We start from the raw sequence: 15728 nt of genomic DNA on the forward strand, positions 1-15728 counted from the left end.
AAACTACACTGACCCCCAGTCAATAGGGACCATCTTAGCTACCATTGTTAAAAACCACACAGTGTGAAGCCGGTTTAATAATATTCTTCTGTTGCCGCGACTGCAGTCGATCTCTCAACTCTGAACACGGCCGGTCTTGATGGATGTGTCTGTTCCCAGCTTGTGTTCCAGCTGTACTTAGGAGAGGCGGGAATCTCTCCGTGCGACTGAAGTCAGCTGCAGGGTCACAAGTTTCATCACTTACAGCACCAAGTGTTGCTATGCACAGCCAAGATAATTACAGCTCAAGACCACAGTACACTGAAACGGCCACTGGGCACTCCGACAGCATGGTGCTGCCCCAACAGAAAGTATTTAGGGGAAAATAGAGCCATTCAAACTTCCACTACGACAAGATCCCAGTCACATGTACGTTTCACATTAATTTTCCACCTACATCCAACCCACCGTGCTGCCTGTTTCCTTTTTCAGCAAACTCATGGGTGGTAAAGACCTTTTGTTCCTCGCATGCCAGTTCTAGTTTTAGCCGAGACGCTTTTCTATCCATCAGCTGCTCCGTGTCTCCGACTACACTCAACACCGCAAAAAATAGCTATGGCCTTCCTGCCCTGCGGCGTCTCTGTGCACTGGGGCAAAGCAGTGCCACCTGTCAGCCCAAACACAGGTTAAAAGCCAGGCTCCAGACACAGACGCAGAATCTCCACTACCTCATGCCTTCGCCATTGAGGCTACATACTGATTTGGTGTTATTGGCGGGCTGACAAGGACGTAACAATAGTCATTATAAAGGTTTGATGTCGTCCAGCATGCCAAGAACGGATCTGCAGTTGTAAAAGAACAAAGCCTCAGTTTCATCTGTTTTCTTTCTTTGTTTTCTTTTTTTTTAATCTTGTGAACTAGACCTTGAGTCTGTTAATAATCAATCAATCAATCAAGCAACCATCCTTGAGGTGCTGAGAGAGATCAAAACCGTTGTGTTCCTAAATGCAGAGCATGCCATTCTTGCCGTTGGGGATGTTGGACCTAAAAATATTAAAGACATAGCGTGATAAGACAATTAGATAAATAAACACAGGGCCACAGGATGTCTCGTCTTCGTTGTTCAAGGGTTGAGAAAAAAAAAAAAATCAAAATTGCTAATAAGACTCCTTTTAACTACTTTGACTAAATTAATGTATAAAACAAAGAATCCCCCCCAAAATTATGTTTCAAGTGCTATTTAGTTCCAACACTAAACCCAAAAACACCAAAAGGGCAAAAGGAGATAGACTCATTGGGCCCGGTTACATGAACTGGAAGTCATATTAAACACAGACCTGATGAAAATCTCATCATGGAAATATGCTAATTAAATCGGCCAGATCCGATGGAAATTTAAATCAGACCGGAGGAGATGGTGTGGCTTTATTTTGATTGGAGCAAAGTCCATGTAACCCTGCTTGTCTCTTCCTGCTCATATTTTAAACAAGGAGAATTTTTCTTTGGTGTTGCAATTTCAAACAAACACAAAAAGAAAGCCAACAACTCTATCTCAACTACTGGCAGGGCTAACAGGGATTGCTGGGTGTGGGGTCACATGCACGTCTTGCAGTGCAACAGTTTCAGTGTTCATGTAAACGGGCTGATCTGAGCTCTCAATTTAAAAGCAATTCAATCAGATTGACAAAAAAGTGACCCTGTAAACGCAGGTATCGCCTGCGCGAGAGATCAACAGCCGACCAGGCAGGGTGCAGTAATGGCGCTTCCAAGCCGGGGGCCGCTCATGTTGCAAAACACCACTACAACTAAGGCTGCATCTTACACTTTGACAATCTGTGTGTAATAAAAACCACAATAATTATGCCCCTTGTTTGTTCCAAGGGAACATCCTAGATGTCTAAAATGATAACCATTCCCCTTGGAAGTATTTCCTTATGCAGTGCCACAAAGCCCACAAAAAACATTTTCATCAGAAAATTTAGAGTCCATATCCATGGCAGGAGTTTTTCAAATTTTTTTGGGATGTAAATACGCAAGATGGCTTAATGTAATTTAAACTTTAAAATGCATTACTATGCCAAAGGGAACCTTATTTCAACCCAGAATGCAAAAACTGACTGGAAAAAGACATAGAAAGATTAGAAGCTTTGAAAAAGTGTATCAGTTTGAAAGATTTATGGGCACATTATGCATGTTTGGTACTTCACACGATCTCTCAGCTTGTCTGTAAGTGTACATCAACAGAACAAAACAAGAACGACTTGTTCATTTCCCTTTGGGGATGGAAACTGGATCATGACTGGAAAGTATCATATTAGATTACCTTGTGGTTTCCTCACAGCTGTTGCTTTTGGCAGGAACATAGGAATTAGTACATTTTTGAAAAGGACTCAAAAGCATCATGTTTAAAAATCCCTTGAGGGTTCGATTTCCAGGAGGACAGCGCTGCGTTGTTAAGTGGTTGATAAACGGTTCGGTTGTTGTGACACAGCAGGACACTTGAGTAATTTCCTTACAAATTCAAGAATGAATAAATGTTTTTTGTTATTTTTTAATAAGTGTGTCATGCCTTTTGCACCAAAGCACTGTGCATGATTGAAACAACATGACTATCTGAAAACACATCCGCCTGCAGACGTGAAACTAGAAGATTGAACCAGAGTCCAGTCTAGACGGCTGGCGATACTCCTGAGGCCATCATCCCCGTCACGACTTCCAGACTGTTTTGAGCTGACTGGCTCTGCTGGACACGGGACTCAGTGGAAACCCAAACATTCAACTGGCTAAGACTCAGGTTATGTCAGCTGTGGTTACGTTGCATAATAAGACTGAATAAAAGTTTCCAAAAATAACTCGCAGGTAAAGTCTGCTTGAGGAAGCTCTTAAAAATGTGACAGTGCCTCATAAATCCGGCGCTCCGAGAAGACCACAGAAAAATTCCAGGTGCACCGTTTCCGGCGTTGCTGCACCCATGCGCAAGCTGTGGTTTTTCCTTAATGAAAAAGATGGAGGAGATGTTGATTGCTGTGAGAGAGTGCTTTTTTGGTTTTTGTACAGTGCTAACTTCACAGTTGTGTGTAAAAGCCACTTTCCTCAATTAAAGACGTTGCTGTTAATCTTCTTAAGTCCCCTGAAGCTCCTGAAACACACAAAAGACTCACTGATTTGCTACTATGGCACCTCAATGCATTTGGGCATGTCGACGTTGGTGAAGACGACTTTCTGTTTAAAGCCAGCATCAAAATGGGGGAGAAGGCGGATTAAAGTGAGTTTGAACGTGATGAACGCGGTTGTTGGTCGTAAACTGCTGATTTACTTTTCCGGACCCGACAACCACCTGTGGGGTTTACATAGAATGGTGCCAAAAAGAGAAAACATCCAGTGAGCAGCAGTTGCGTGGAGGAAAAATGCCTCGTTGGTGTCAGGGGTCAAAGGTCAGAATGGACAGACTGGTTGGAGACCGTAAGAAGGCGACTGTAAATTACAGGCTAATTTTCTCAGCTACCTTTGGCGTCAACTTTACAGCACATAATGAAAGAACAGCAATGGGACCGGTCATTATAATCTCTGTGGCAACGCCGTGATAAAAAAAAAAAAGACAAGAGAGGGGAAACATCAGCAGCATACTTAAAGGCAAGACAAAGTGAGGTAGATCCAAATGTGAACTGAATAACCTCTTGCTGATCAAGTGAAGGATCAAAGGGAAGATCTGTGAGCAATTTCCTCTTAATGAGTCGCCTGTAGGCACCAGTATAAAAGAGAAATGTTGGATGGAGGCGGCGCTCGGCTATTTTCTCGCCCCTCTTGTTCGCCGACGTGCCCGCCGCTGCTTCACACGGGGGCTGCATTCTCAACGCCAGCAAAGACACATGAAAGTAAGCCAGGAGCGGAACTGGAATGCACCTAAATGCACCTAAATGGAGCAAAGCGGCTCTGCTGCATCAAGCTTACAATTACAATAAATCTGAATTTATTGACGGAACAGACACACACAAGGACGCACGATCCACCTCGTTCACGCCATTGCAAGGAAACTACGGGTCTTCTTCTTTTTATCCTGAATGAAAACGTTTTCAATCGCGCGACAGAAAGGAGTGACATCTGCAAACAGAATTAATGGGAAAAGACGGAAAAAAAAAAAAAACAGAGAAAAATGTACAGTCCCACTGGGAATATAGAGTTTGTCTTTCTAGCACCTCGCTGTCAAGCCAGAGTTTTATGATATCATGAGCTCTGGCAGGGCCTGCTGCAGAGATTTCGCAGCTCAATCATTAAATCTGTGTCAAGTTTAACAGTTTCAAACGATTGCATCAGCGACCGTCCTTTTACAAACCTGCCGTACAGTGGCTTTTACTGGCCTAGGAGGTTTTTTACTGAGCAGTAACATTAGTGCCGGGCCTCACTCTCCTGCAACAAACCCTCTCACAGTTCCTCCTGTAAATGTCCAACAGAGGGACCCATGTGATTGATGTAAGATGAGTGTGACGGATTTTTGTCCTCGAGTAGCCTTCGAGTAATTCTTTCCTTTTTCCAGATTGGAATGGAAATGAGGTGGCGGTGAGAGAGTGGGGTCGTGACAAAGAAGAACCTGCGCCAATTATTACATGATCACCGACTGCTGCAATCGTTGCAGTACCAGTGGTCCCACTAGTGCAATAAAAGTGCTACACAAAAAAAAAGAAAAAATATAATAACTTTATTGTGATCTTCACTAAAACACCTTTTTTGAAATGCTTGATGGGTCAGTCCCAATCTCTTAAACTGCTTGAAGACGTCAATACTCTTTGAGTTACAAATACGTTTGTAATAAAAATGCAAAAAGGTACAATGTAATTTGAGACAATAAAGACCAAAAGAAAAGCCATCATAATTTCGCTCAATAAAGGGGAACACACACACACACACACACACACACACACACACACACACACACACACACACACACACACACACACACACACACACACACACACACCTCGGGGCTGGATCGTTCTTGAAATCTTGAAAACCTCCAGACTGATGCATTTTTTGCTGGTCCTGTGTGTGTCGTGTAACCAGCGCACTTCCTGGATTGGTTCTGACAAAAGTGTCTGCTACGTGGGTACATCATGGCTCCTGCTAAAGAAATTGGCGTGGTCTAGACATTAGCCGTTTAATCAAAACTGTTTTTTTTCTTCTGCATTTGTTGCTGAATGAAGCACCACACTGACTGCTTTTCCTTGGGAAAAAAATATGTTTTCACTTCACTCCTGGAAAGTGAAAACGTTACTTTTCTTTTGCTGCGGCACACTGCAGTGTGTCACGCTTTGCCACACGGCCACGATGTGTGAGTCAAGTTTTGATAGGAAGCCTCAAAGCTAGGAATTTGTAAAAAGGGAAAAAATGGATTGACCCGCTCAGTCCACTAATCTTCCAAATTCTTATTGAGGGGGCCTCACACCGAATAGAAGCATTCTATCCGGTGTGGCTGGTTATCAATAAGGTGCGAGTTGGCATTGGCATTCTAAGTCTACTTAAATATCTAAGACAAAAAACTGTAATGGTCATCATTTAAAAAAAAAAAACAAACAAAAAAACTCTTTCCATTCTCTCAGATCAATCACAAGTCTTCCTGAAGGAAACAGAGCTCTTTCACCCCGAAACGCAGTGATTTTAGAAAGTCTTTTCAACAGTGTCTGTCCAAAACCCTGTCAAACGGACATGAACATGTGATGAGAGCCGGTATCATCCATTAACATCTAGGGTCAACGGTAAACCTTCCGAGAATGCGGGTGTGAAAAGGCGTTCCCCCTTCTTTCGTGTTGTTCCGAGCTCATTCTATTGCTTCGCACAGTCCGGGTCAACAGGACGCCGTCTGCGCATTAGACCCAGGGTCAAACAGACACCTGCTGCCAAGACGAGCAGTCGTATAACTGACAGGCGTTAACACCCCTGTAACTACACTGCTAAGCTGCGTTAAATACGCTGCACTGCATTAAGGGCGCTGGACGGGCCGCGCCGTGCTGCCCACCTCGGACGCACACACAAAAAAAAACGCTCGCGCCTCTCATCCCGAACCTGCTCCTCTTCGTCCCCCCTCCTCCTCGTCTCATTTCACACTAAACAAAGTCGCGGCAGGGTCCGATGGCTGGAGCCCCCTCTCTCTTATCACCTCACAGCCGGAGCCACTGGCTGGGCTGATGAACTTGGCTGGAAGGAATCTGCAGGCATGCTCCACTTGACTGAGCAGAGCTAATGAGTCAGAAAATCCCACAGCCAGGGCTCCAGGGTTCACCGTGGGCATCGGGGGAAACAGGTAGTTGAGGCACAGGGGGAGATGAGTGGGCGTGTTTCGTTTGGATTTGGTTTTTTTCTTCGTTTTTTCAGGAGCTGGTCGAAGAGACGGCGGGGGACGAAGGGGGTTTGGAGGACGGACCTACGGAGGAGAAGGCGGAAGGTTGGCGTGAGAGTGAATGGAGCGGCGAGGATTATTCCGCTTTGATCCGCCGACCGTGTCTGTACCAGGGATCCGTGGGGACCTCTCAGCTCAGCCAGGTGCACTCTGTTCATCAAGCTGATGCCAACTACTGGCCCCTCCACTACCACCACCACCACCACCACCACCACCACCCCCAAGCTGCCCCCAAGGTGTGAAATGTGCCCCCAATCCTTTTCCTGCACGCCCCATCACACAGCGGACCTACAGCAGCAAGGATTGGCAAAGGAACAGAGAGACGGGAGGGAAGGATGCATCAGACCCCACCGCACTCGGACCGTCGAGCGCAGTGGCAGAGGACTAACTCTTGGCTCACGCACCTCTGTTTGTGCACTTTGAAGGCAGTGTGCGGACTTTGTGTAGCTTTTAAACCTCAACAATGGAGGAGTTGTCCTGAATCTGGCACTGTCAATTTTCACTGAGGCAAAGCTACTTTGTTTTTGGGTTTTTTAACCCCCCTCTTCTTCTTCTACTGCAGAAAAAAAAGACACTAAAGATTACAATTCATTGCACATACACCAGTCACATAGTACAATGTTTGATTTGCCACTATGTCAAGGAGAACATTAGCTATTTAGCAAAATTAGCATGTAACGCTCGTGTGCCACTTCCACAATGTCGCCAATAGTCTTGTTTGTTGAGAGTGCAAACTGTGCGTCATTGCACACTCAAGTTTTGGATTGTGTCCTTCGGAGAGGCCATTTTTTGCTTTGTTTCCATAGGTGTTTAATTGCGAGGTATGTCATTTTGGAACATACCTTGTGGCTACTGGAGAGGCTAGGCACGAAGGTGAAATTCAGTATTCCAACGGAATTGGAATTTCCCACTTTATCCAGAAGAAAACCATATTGATTCATTCAATTTCATCCACAAAAAAAATGTTCTAAAACCACAACTTATTTTAAGGTGGCCTCAAGCCAGCATGAGCGGTGAATGCCAACGAATCCCGTCCGCCTGCTAGTGGTGGGCAGAGAGCAGTCTTACAATTAACCATCTTCTAATTAACAATATCAGGTAGGATATGGACCAAGTTAAAACATATACAAGCTTTAGTCAGGTTACGAGAGGCAGGAAGATTGTGAGTTTGATCCCCAGGACTGGACTGTGTAGGTTCTGTCCGGGTACGCCACTTCCTCCCACAGGACAAAGACAATGGACCTGAGTCGAGATTGGGAACCCTAAATTGGCTGTAGGTGTGAGAGTGAGTGATTTGTCTTTTGGCCCAGCGGTAAAGTGGAGACTTGTCACCAGTATAACCCCACCTTCGCCCGCAGACAACTGGGATAGACTCCAGCAACCCCCGCGACCCTGAGTGCAGTAACAGTTTAGGCCCTTATATAAGATAAGATTTTTTATACTCTTTCTGGATATGTATTTTTGAGAGTACACCAATGTGCATTCACCATCTAGATACCCATCCTTTGCACATCCCTGTATGTTACATCTTTGAAATTGGCTGAAAGTTTGGAACAATGTCCATTTAAATGATGTTTTTTTTCCTTTTGAAAACTAGACGCTGGTTCAAAGCATTCTTCTGTGACATGCAGAAAATACAGACCGGAAGGCTTTTTTCATGCAGTGACCAATATGTTACGCAGACCGAAGCACTGAAGCTCATCCACAAGATCATAGGAGACCTGTCACGGTTAAACGTCTCTTTGGATAGAATCTGACAGCTTGTTGATTACATACCCTATAGAGGCAAATGCAAGTATTACAAAGGACACTCACTTCCTTTAACCCATGCAGCTAAAAATGTTAGGGTTTAACTTGGTTTTTCCTTTAGTGCGGCTTTCAGCAGTGAACCTCAGAACGAAACGTTTCTCCATCGGGTAAAAGACACCAAGAAGCGACAGTTTGGTTTTTAGTACAAAGAAAGAGACACAAAATTAAGCAAATGTAACTGCACATATACATGTATTGAATGGAAAAAGAACTGGAAATAGCAAAAATAACCAAAATAGCCTGAACGAATAAATGCAAATGTCGCTCAAATGTTTCAATTCCATGATCAGTTCCCTTTCGTTCTTGTTTCCCTTTCCCCTCCATGTGCATGTGTTAACATTCTACCATAGAGACAATAAATGACAATAAAGCCATATATCATACCATAGAGATGAAAAACCCACAACATATTCAAAGTTTGCAAGCTTGCAACGCCCTAAAGTCATCATTTATCATTTGGCTGACATGTCATAAAAAGATATTAAAAGTAGAGACTCGTCGAATCAAGAGTTGTAGGCATCATATGAGCAAACTTTCCTCTGGAAGTGTGTGTGTGTGTGTGTGTGTGTGTGTGTGTGTGCGCACGTGGCAGTGTGTCTGCATGGGCATGTTGTGGAGGTTGCGGCAGGCTCGCAGAAGGAGCAGGAGCGGTGAAAAAAAAAAAAAAAAAAAATCAAAGCATCAGGAAGGGCACGGGGTTGAGTGTGCTGTGCGCGCTTAGCCCGCAGCCGTCCACGCTGCAGGACACCGAGGAACATGTGATAGGGATGATCACCCCCGGCACCCGCCCCTGCCCACAACACATACCACCCCGCTTGCCCGCAAACTGTCCTTTTGACCCAGATCCCTCTCACACTGTCTCCTCGCCCGCTCTCTCCACCCTTCCCTCTCCCTCTCCCTCTCCCTCCCTCCCACCCTCTCTCTCACTCCCTCCTCTCAGCACACTGGGTTGGACCGCGCACCAGCCTCCAACCACGAGCCCTGACAGGCCGCGGTGCAAACAGAGCCTTGAGTTAATGTAATAAGCTGAAGAATGCCACCTCTCAGGTCTGAAACAGGACTGAGTGCGAGGTGACCAGGGGGGGAAAAAAAAAGAAGAAGAAAAAACAGCCATGTGCTCCCTGTGCGTGCGCGCTACCGTCTTTGTGCGGATTGATTTTGAAGCGTGTGCGACTTTTCCAGGCGGCTGTAGAAACGTACGAGATCAGTGGTGAGCCGAAGGAAAGATATGGTTAAAAAAAAAAAAGAAGAAGAAAAGTCGGCGCACTCTGCACTGCGAGCGTCTTAATAGTTATAATTTGCACTGCAGGCACACTTAAATAACAGCCTTTACGCTTCATTAAGGCCTCTTTCTCGTTTTTTAGTGGAAAGAAAGGGGGCAAGTCATGACAGCTCATCTCACCTCCAAACTCGCTGCGTCACTGCTTGACTGCAGCCTTGTAAAGAGGCAACAGCGGAACTTAATGGATTGATACCACATAATGAGGAGAGGTGGAGCTTAAATGCTTTAATAGTGCTGCCACGATGTTTGACATTAACTCTTTTTAATGCTGGGTTCGCTTGTGTGGGCCCTTGCATGATGGGTGAGAATGAAATATGACTGGCTGATAGCGAAAAGCTAAAAAGTCTCAGCAACAACAACAACAATTCATTTAAAAAGAAAAACACAGCAGTGAGAACATTTGCCGCTCTCACGTTCCAAACTGCACAGACCCTCTCATGTCGCGGTTATGATTAATGCTGACAGCGAAGCAAGTTGGTGCTTTAAAGGTCTGTACAAAATAGGTTCTAATTGGGCTTCTCTGTTTTTTCTCATCTCGACAGACAGGGACAAACAAAACAGGCGCTTGCCTTGTGCCTGCACGGGACTCACAACCGTCGAAACACGTCGGAAAAGCGGCGAAACAAAGTCCATTGTTGCACATGTGCAGAATAGCTCAAGCATTTTTCCATTCCAGCCTGCGTAACAACACCCTTAACCTTGAGACTGGTGGCTGACTTTACAGAACACATGGCAGAGAGGTAACATTCCCCCTCTGTATGAAAAATCATGTTGAGCTGAAAAGAGGCCGTGATCTTGACATTAGAGTCGTGTCTGTGAGGTCAATGTTCTGCCCTCCGTGTCATCCGTTACGTCGCGCCAGCGGTCCGAGGTCTTCTGATCAGCCTGGGGTTTACAGGCTCAATGATGCAAAATTCACCTTACAAATTCTTGTTTCAATTTATAGGTCATTTCAATGAACTCACCAGGAATGAAAAAACAAACAAAAACCTTAGTTGGTTGGTTCCGTGTGTTGGGGAGACAGTCTCATTTGTTGGCATTTCCTGTCAGGTAGGTTTGAAAGCAAATTAATAATAATAAAAAAAAAAAACATCAATAAACCAAAAAAAAAAAAACCCTCCTAAAATAAGCTTGCTGATGTGAGTTAAAGCACTTGTCAAACTTGTGTTCTAACCTATCCATATCACCTGCATGAATGAAATAAGACACTTAAAATTAAACAGAGTTGTAAGGAGGAGTGGCTTTTCACCTTCATGTGGAATGTCTCACATCATGGGCATCTTCTGCGGGGATTAAAGGGGTGGGGGAATAGCCTGAAAAGAAGGTCCAGTTGCTTGAGCTATGTGACAATATTGGCCCTGGTGAATTAAAAGTCTTTTTTCAGGGTTTTCTGAGGAAGAACTGGTCAGAACGCAAGAATATCCAGATGGGAAAAATACACAGTCGTTTACAAGATTAGCTCATAGGGGAGAAATTTTAATCTCAGCCTGTCTCAATAGCACTTGGGCCTAAGAAAGGGGGAAAAAGGGAAATTGAGACCTTAATCGCATAATTGACTAAATTGTTTGAAATCAGGTTCAATTTTCTGGTTTCAGCAAAGCAACCAGGGACATGTGTTTCTCTTTCAGTTCAGACATCATCTGAAAAGCTTCTATTGTTGAAAGATGCAAATCACAAACAGGCTTTATTTGATGATTTCATTGAAGTGTTGATGAAATGTTGAAATTATTTGCTTAATACTTTGAGATAAACATCATGTATTGGGCTAGACATTACTTGAAATGTATCCAGCTATGGCTCACTGTCAATTAACATTTGACAACAGTTTTCTTTTGAGTTTTTATGGGAAATAATAGTATTCTCACCTCATGGATACATGAGGTGAGAATACTCACCTCATGTACGGTGTGTTTTTTCGGATAGTTATTAATACAAGGCTGATAAAATATTGCCTCCTTAAATCAGCCTAGTGTTACAGACACTATATATCTGTAACACTTTTGGAAATATGTGCTGGTGCAAAGGAAGGTTCAAACACAGGCAGGAAGATGTTACACTCTTTGCACCAAAAATGCGAATTTTTTTTCTGCACCTGAACGTTTACCTCTCGGACCTGTTAGGACCGGACTTCCAGTAAATCTCTGCACACACCTGACCTCTAGCTCACCAAAAAAATGCAAAACATCTCATTTGAAGCGTCTGTATTGTCATTATTGAGCATGTGAGGGGAGGAGATTGACAGGAGGGAGAAATTTCACTCTATATATCTTTACTTGTCTGTCCTTGTGTTTCAGTCCAAGTTCGACCTCTGCACTGAGGTGAAGAACGCCCCCAAAGAATCCAGCCACTCATGGCAACTTAGAATAATTTTCATTCTTTAGTTCTCTGAACTGACTCAGAGTCATCAAGAACGCAGAGGTGTGACAGGTGGAGGTAAAGGTCAAGATGTGGGAATGAGGTACACAGTCTAAAGGTTTAGTGATATAATTACAATGGTGTAAAGATGACAAATACTGTAAATCACATAAAAAAAAAACCCATCCATCCATCAATCCATTCATCCTCTGTCAGAGCCAAACAAGCTTGTGTGCTAAAGCTTGAGCATGCAGAACTTGCAAACTCCACATCCCTGTCATAGGAATCAAAGCCAGGACCGTTTTACTATGAGGAATTTAAAAAAGAACAACACAACAATGACAACAACAACAACAACAAAGTAATTGCTATACTGCGCATATGTGAGGTCAATCAGTAGGAAAGACTCTTTTGTGTGACTGTGCTGCACTCTAGTGGTAAAAACTCGCAAAAACGTCTTTAAAGCATTGTGAGTCAATCACTGTCAGCAAGGATATAATATGATAAACATAATTAAATCACAGGCGTGCCCTAAGTCAGGATAACAGCAAAACGCAATAGTGGTTTGCCTTTTAAACTTAAGGTTTATTAAAAACAAACAAACAAACACAACCGAGGGGGGGGAAAAAAAGTTAATGTGACTCAACAGCGACATATAATGTCTGCGGTTTGGGGTGCAGGCAGCTGAAGTAAACTGCTGTCAAGTCATGTTTTTTTTCCCCCATGATGCTCGGCTTTTCAAAATTACAATCTTTGTTTGTCTTTGCTTCAATTAAGAAGCCCGGAGTTTTCGTGACAAAATGAAAGACAAACTACCCACACACATACTTCACAATCGTTATTTAGATGACATGAGATTGTTTCACTCGCTCAGTTCGTCCCCTTTAAATAAAATTCGTTTTGCGGCAGTCGTCGCGACACTGCGTGGTTTGCTTTCCGTCTATTTTGGAGGCTGATTCAAAATGGAGTAAGATAGCCCTTTAACGTTGATCCTACCTCTGCCGTTAATTCTCTTTGCGTCGACAGCGTGTCGTGGGTCCGTCTTGGTACTTCATCTTCAATATGGCAGAGGAAAAGAAGTCGGGCTCTCTGGGGTTCTTTTCGAGCTACGACGACCTGAGTGACAGCAGCGACGCCAGCGACTCGGACGAGGGAGCGGATCGCGGAAAGAAGAAACCCGGGTCGGGCGCCCCGGAAAGCGGGGCTCAGTCCTCCCAGCACGGGACCAAACGAACCGCCGGTGGAGCTGCTCTGCCCAAACCCGACGAGCTGTTTCGCTCCGTGTCCAAACCGACTTTCCTCTATAATCCGTTGAATAAGGAAATAGACTGGGACAATCTCGCCGTCAAACCGCCAGAAGAGGTGAACATTCAGGAGGGGGGGGTTAGCTCAAGCTAACCCGTGTGTTTATATCAACATTACCGTCACCCCCACGCTGTTTGGTTGCTTTATGGGTAACTCAGGTGCAGGTGGATCAGCTGGTGAAACACAATGACCGGAAGAACACTTTAGAAATGACGCAGAAAGGTGGCACTTAGTCAGGGTCTTGGTTTGATTCTTTTTAGTGGCCAATTTACATGTAAAATGTCATGTAAATTTGAAAGGTTTGTCAGTCGATCAAAAACACCACACACATTTGATGTTTGTTTAACCTTCACTCATTTTGTTTTTTTTTTGTTGATGCGTTTTTCATTTTGCAGCTCAAGCCACGAAATTCTGAGTGAAACAATTCTGATAACAATTCTCAGATTACCTACGTTCATACTGTCTCTTTTATTTATGTTTAGGATTTTCTTATCATCAGACAGTGAAGTTAAAGGTGTTGACAATCTCCTTAAAAACGTCACCATCTGATCATAAGTAAATCCTTGTTCTCTGTATTTCTTGAAGCCTGTCAAAGAGTTCAAACCATGGAAGACCAACGCTGTACCGCCTCCTGAGAGCTACGCTGCAGAGCCAGTGAAGAAGAAAGGCCCTCCTCCCGGCATGGACATGGCTATCAAGTGGTCCAGTGTGTACGAGGACAACGGGGCAGATGCGCCGAAGGCTTTCACAGGAAAGGCTCGCTTCTTACCTGCAGAGGAACAACTTTCTGAGTCAGGTCGGTCCCACAGTGCAAGATTTGCACTGTTATACAAACAGCTGCAATTATATCTATGGAAAATTGATTTTTTTAAAAAAAAAAAATTAAAATTATTTTATTTTCATGACACAGAATAGCAATTAGTTATTGTCTTCTGTTTGGCGATATTTTCATCTTTACAAGAACAAAACAAAAATTCACCACTTACCCTGTTTACAGATGAGGAGGAGTCAAAGGGTGACGATTCGTTCAAGAAACTGCGGGTGGAGACGTTCAGGCAAAAGGAGAGGAGGAAGAGGGACATGGGACAAGCCACCTCTGACAAGAACTTTGTGGAAGAGGAGAAGAGGATTCTCAGGGAAAAGGCTGATTGAGCTGTAAAATGTTGGCATTTTATTTCTAATTTAAGCTTTTTATGTCCTCTGACAAAATCCACCAAAAATAAAACCCGGCTTTACTCCCGTTTATCATTTGCAACAGTATAATGTTTGTCTGGTGGTTCACCAGATTGTCAACTGCAGGATAGTAAGTAAATTCACTTCATTACATAATTCTGTGAGCTCCACCAGAATGTTGTAATTTCTAGCTATATTGGACATGTACATATATAGATAGCATTTAGAAGTTAGTAATTATGCTTAAGGAAGAAAACCCTATACCTTTCGATTTGAATGTATTATGAAATACAGAAATATCTTGTATTTCAAAAGGTGTGGTTGCATTGGATATACAAATTCATTTTTTTTGTTTAATAACAAGAACAAAAAAAAACAATTAAAATATTGTATTTTCCCCAAATGTGTGGCATTGTGCTGAAAGAGTCGCCCCCTTCAAACAGCTCTCAAATGTAGTTTTTATATTTTTTCTTTTATTTTGCTTTGTTTTCCCGAGCCACTATGTTGACTGTGATACTGTGTTGAACTTGTATCTGTCTTGTGTTGCACCAATAATCTAACACACAGTAGAATATTAATGTGGTTCGTAGTGTTAATGACGGGGAGTGTTCTTTTTGAAATGCGCGTAAATCTGTTGAAATGACACTTTTATGAAATTGCCTGTTGTTACCGTTTGTGGACACCAGATGTCACCCTTGAGCCTTTCTTAGCTCTCTCTTGCAGTCATGTTGCAATCTGGTCTCCTGCTCTCAGATGACAAGAAGTGAAAGTCTTGTTTTGTTTGTCTCATCTTAGTTCTCCTGAGATACCTGATGCGCACAGGTTGTTGTTTTTATCTTCGGTCTGAGTTTTATTACGCATCACATGTTTATGAGATAAGATACAGTGTGGCATGCCTAGTAAAACATTTGTAAAATATAGAATGTTTGACAGTGTTTTTGTTTTTTGTTTTTTTTTCCTAAATCTGCATATTGCTGTAAAATATTTTGGAATTCTCATGATCCTGATTCTGAAACACCATTTTCTTCAGCATAACCCCGATCCCCTGGCAATAAAGGTATTTTTTTGTTTAAAAGGCGATTTTGTCAGATTATTTAACATGAATGAAAGTTCCAACCCAAGTTAAGGAATGTCCTAAATGTAAGGACCAGTAATAAAAAGGTATAGAAAGTATAATCGTTTGTCATGTGTTCAAAAAAAACAAAAACCTTTCCACTTTGCTGCAGCTTTGTGATCAGAGGAATTCCGGGGGCCTATCTGTCATTGGGGCCTGACGTGAAATAGTGGTAAATATGCCTCTGATAAAATTCCAGCCTGCAGGTATGTGCCTGGCCTTGTCTGAAGAGCGTGGCCGGTTCTGCACAACAGGGCGTGCAGACTGATTTAATCAGCCATATTTATGAACAAATAACTCCCCTCTGCCCGTAGCTGCCA

The 15728-nt window shown here is 43.3% G+C and overlaps 1 protein-coding gene across 1 annotated transcript; it reads left to right on the forward strand.

The window, feature by feature from the left end:
- The first annotated feature begins 12755 nt into the window (after positions 1 to 12755).
- Positions 12756 to 15369, forward strand: cunh1orf52 (chromosome unknown C1orf52 homolog). Its single transcript, XM_076045467.1, has 3 exons — positions 12756 to 13178; positions 13707 to 13917; positions 14119 to 15369. The coding sequence occupies exons 1-3, from the start codon at positions 12879 to 12881 to the stop codon at positions 14271 to 14273; spliced, it is 666 nt and encodes a 221-aa protein (XP_075901582.1). The 5' UTR covers positions 12756 to 12878; the 3' UTR covers positions 14274 to 15369.
- Positions 15370 to 15728: the final 359 nt, after the last annotated feature.

This window comes from Nelusetta ayraudi, unplaced genomic scaffold (assembly GCF_046127955.1).
Source record: "Nelusetta ayraudi isolate G7.1 ecotype Tasmania unplaced genomic scaffold, CSIRO-AGI_Nayr_v1 ptg000084l, whole genome shotgun sequence".
Taxonomy (NCBI): Eukaryota; Metazoa; Chordata; class Actinopteri; order Tetraodontiformes; family Monacanthidae; genus Nelusetta; species Nelusetta ayraudi.

What these genes read in the sequence shown, in the direction of transcription:
- cunh1orf52 (XM_076045467.1), top strand. Translation starts at nt 12,879, where the DNA reads ATGGCAGAGGAAAAGAAGTCGGGCTCTCTGGGGTTCTTTTCGAGCTAC. An exon ending in CCGTCAAACCGCCAGAAGAG is followed by an intron (nt 13,179 to 13,706) that starts GTGAACATTCAG and finishes TATTTCTTGAAG; the next exon opens with CCTGTCAAAGAGTTCAAACC. An exon ending in GGAACAACTTTCTGAGTCAG is followed by an intron (nt 13,918 to 14,118) that starts GTCGGTCCCACA and finishes CCCTGTTTACAG; the next exon opens with ATGAGGAGGAGTCAAAGGGT.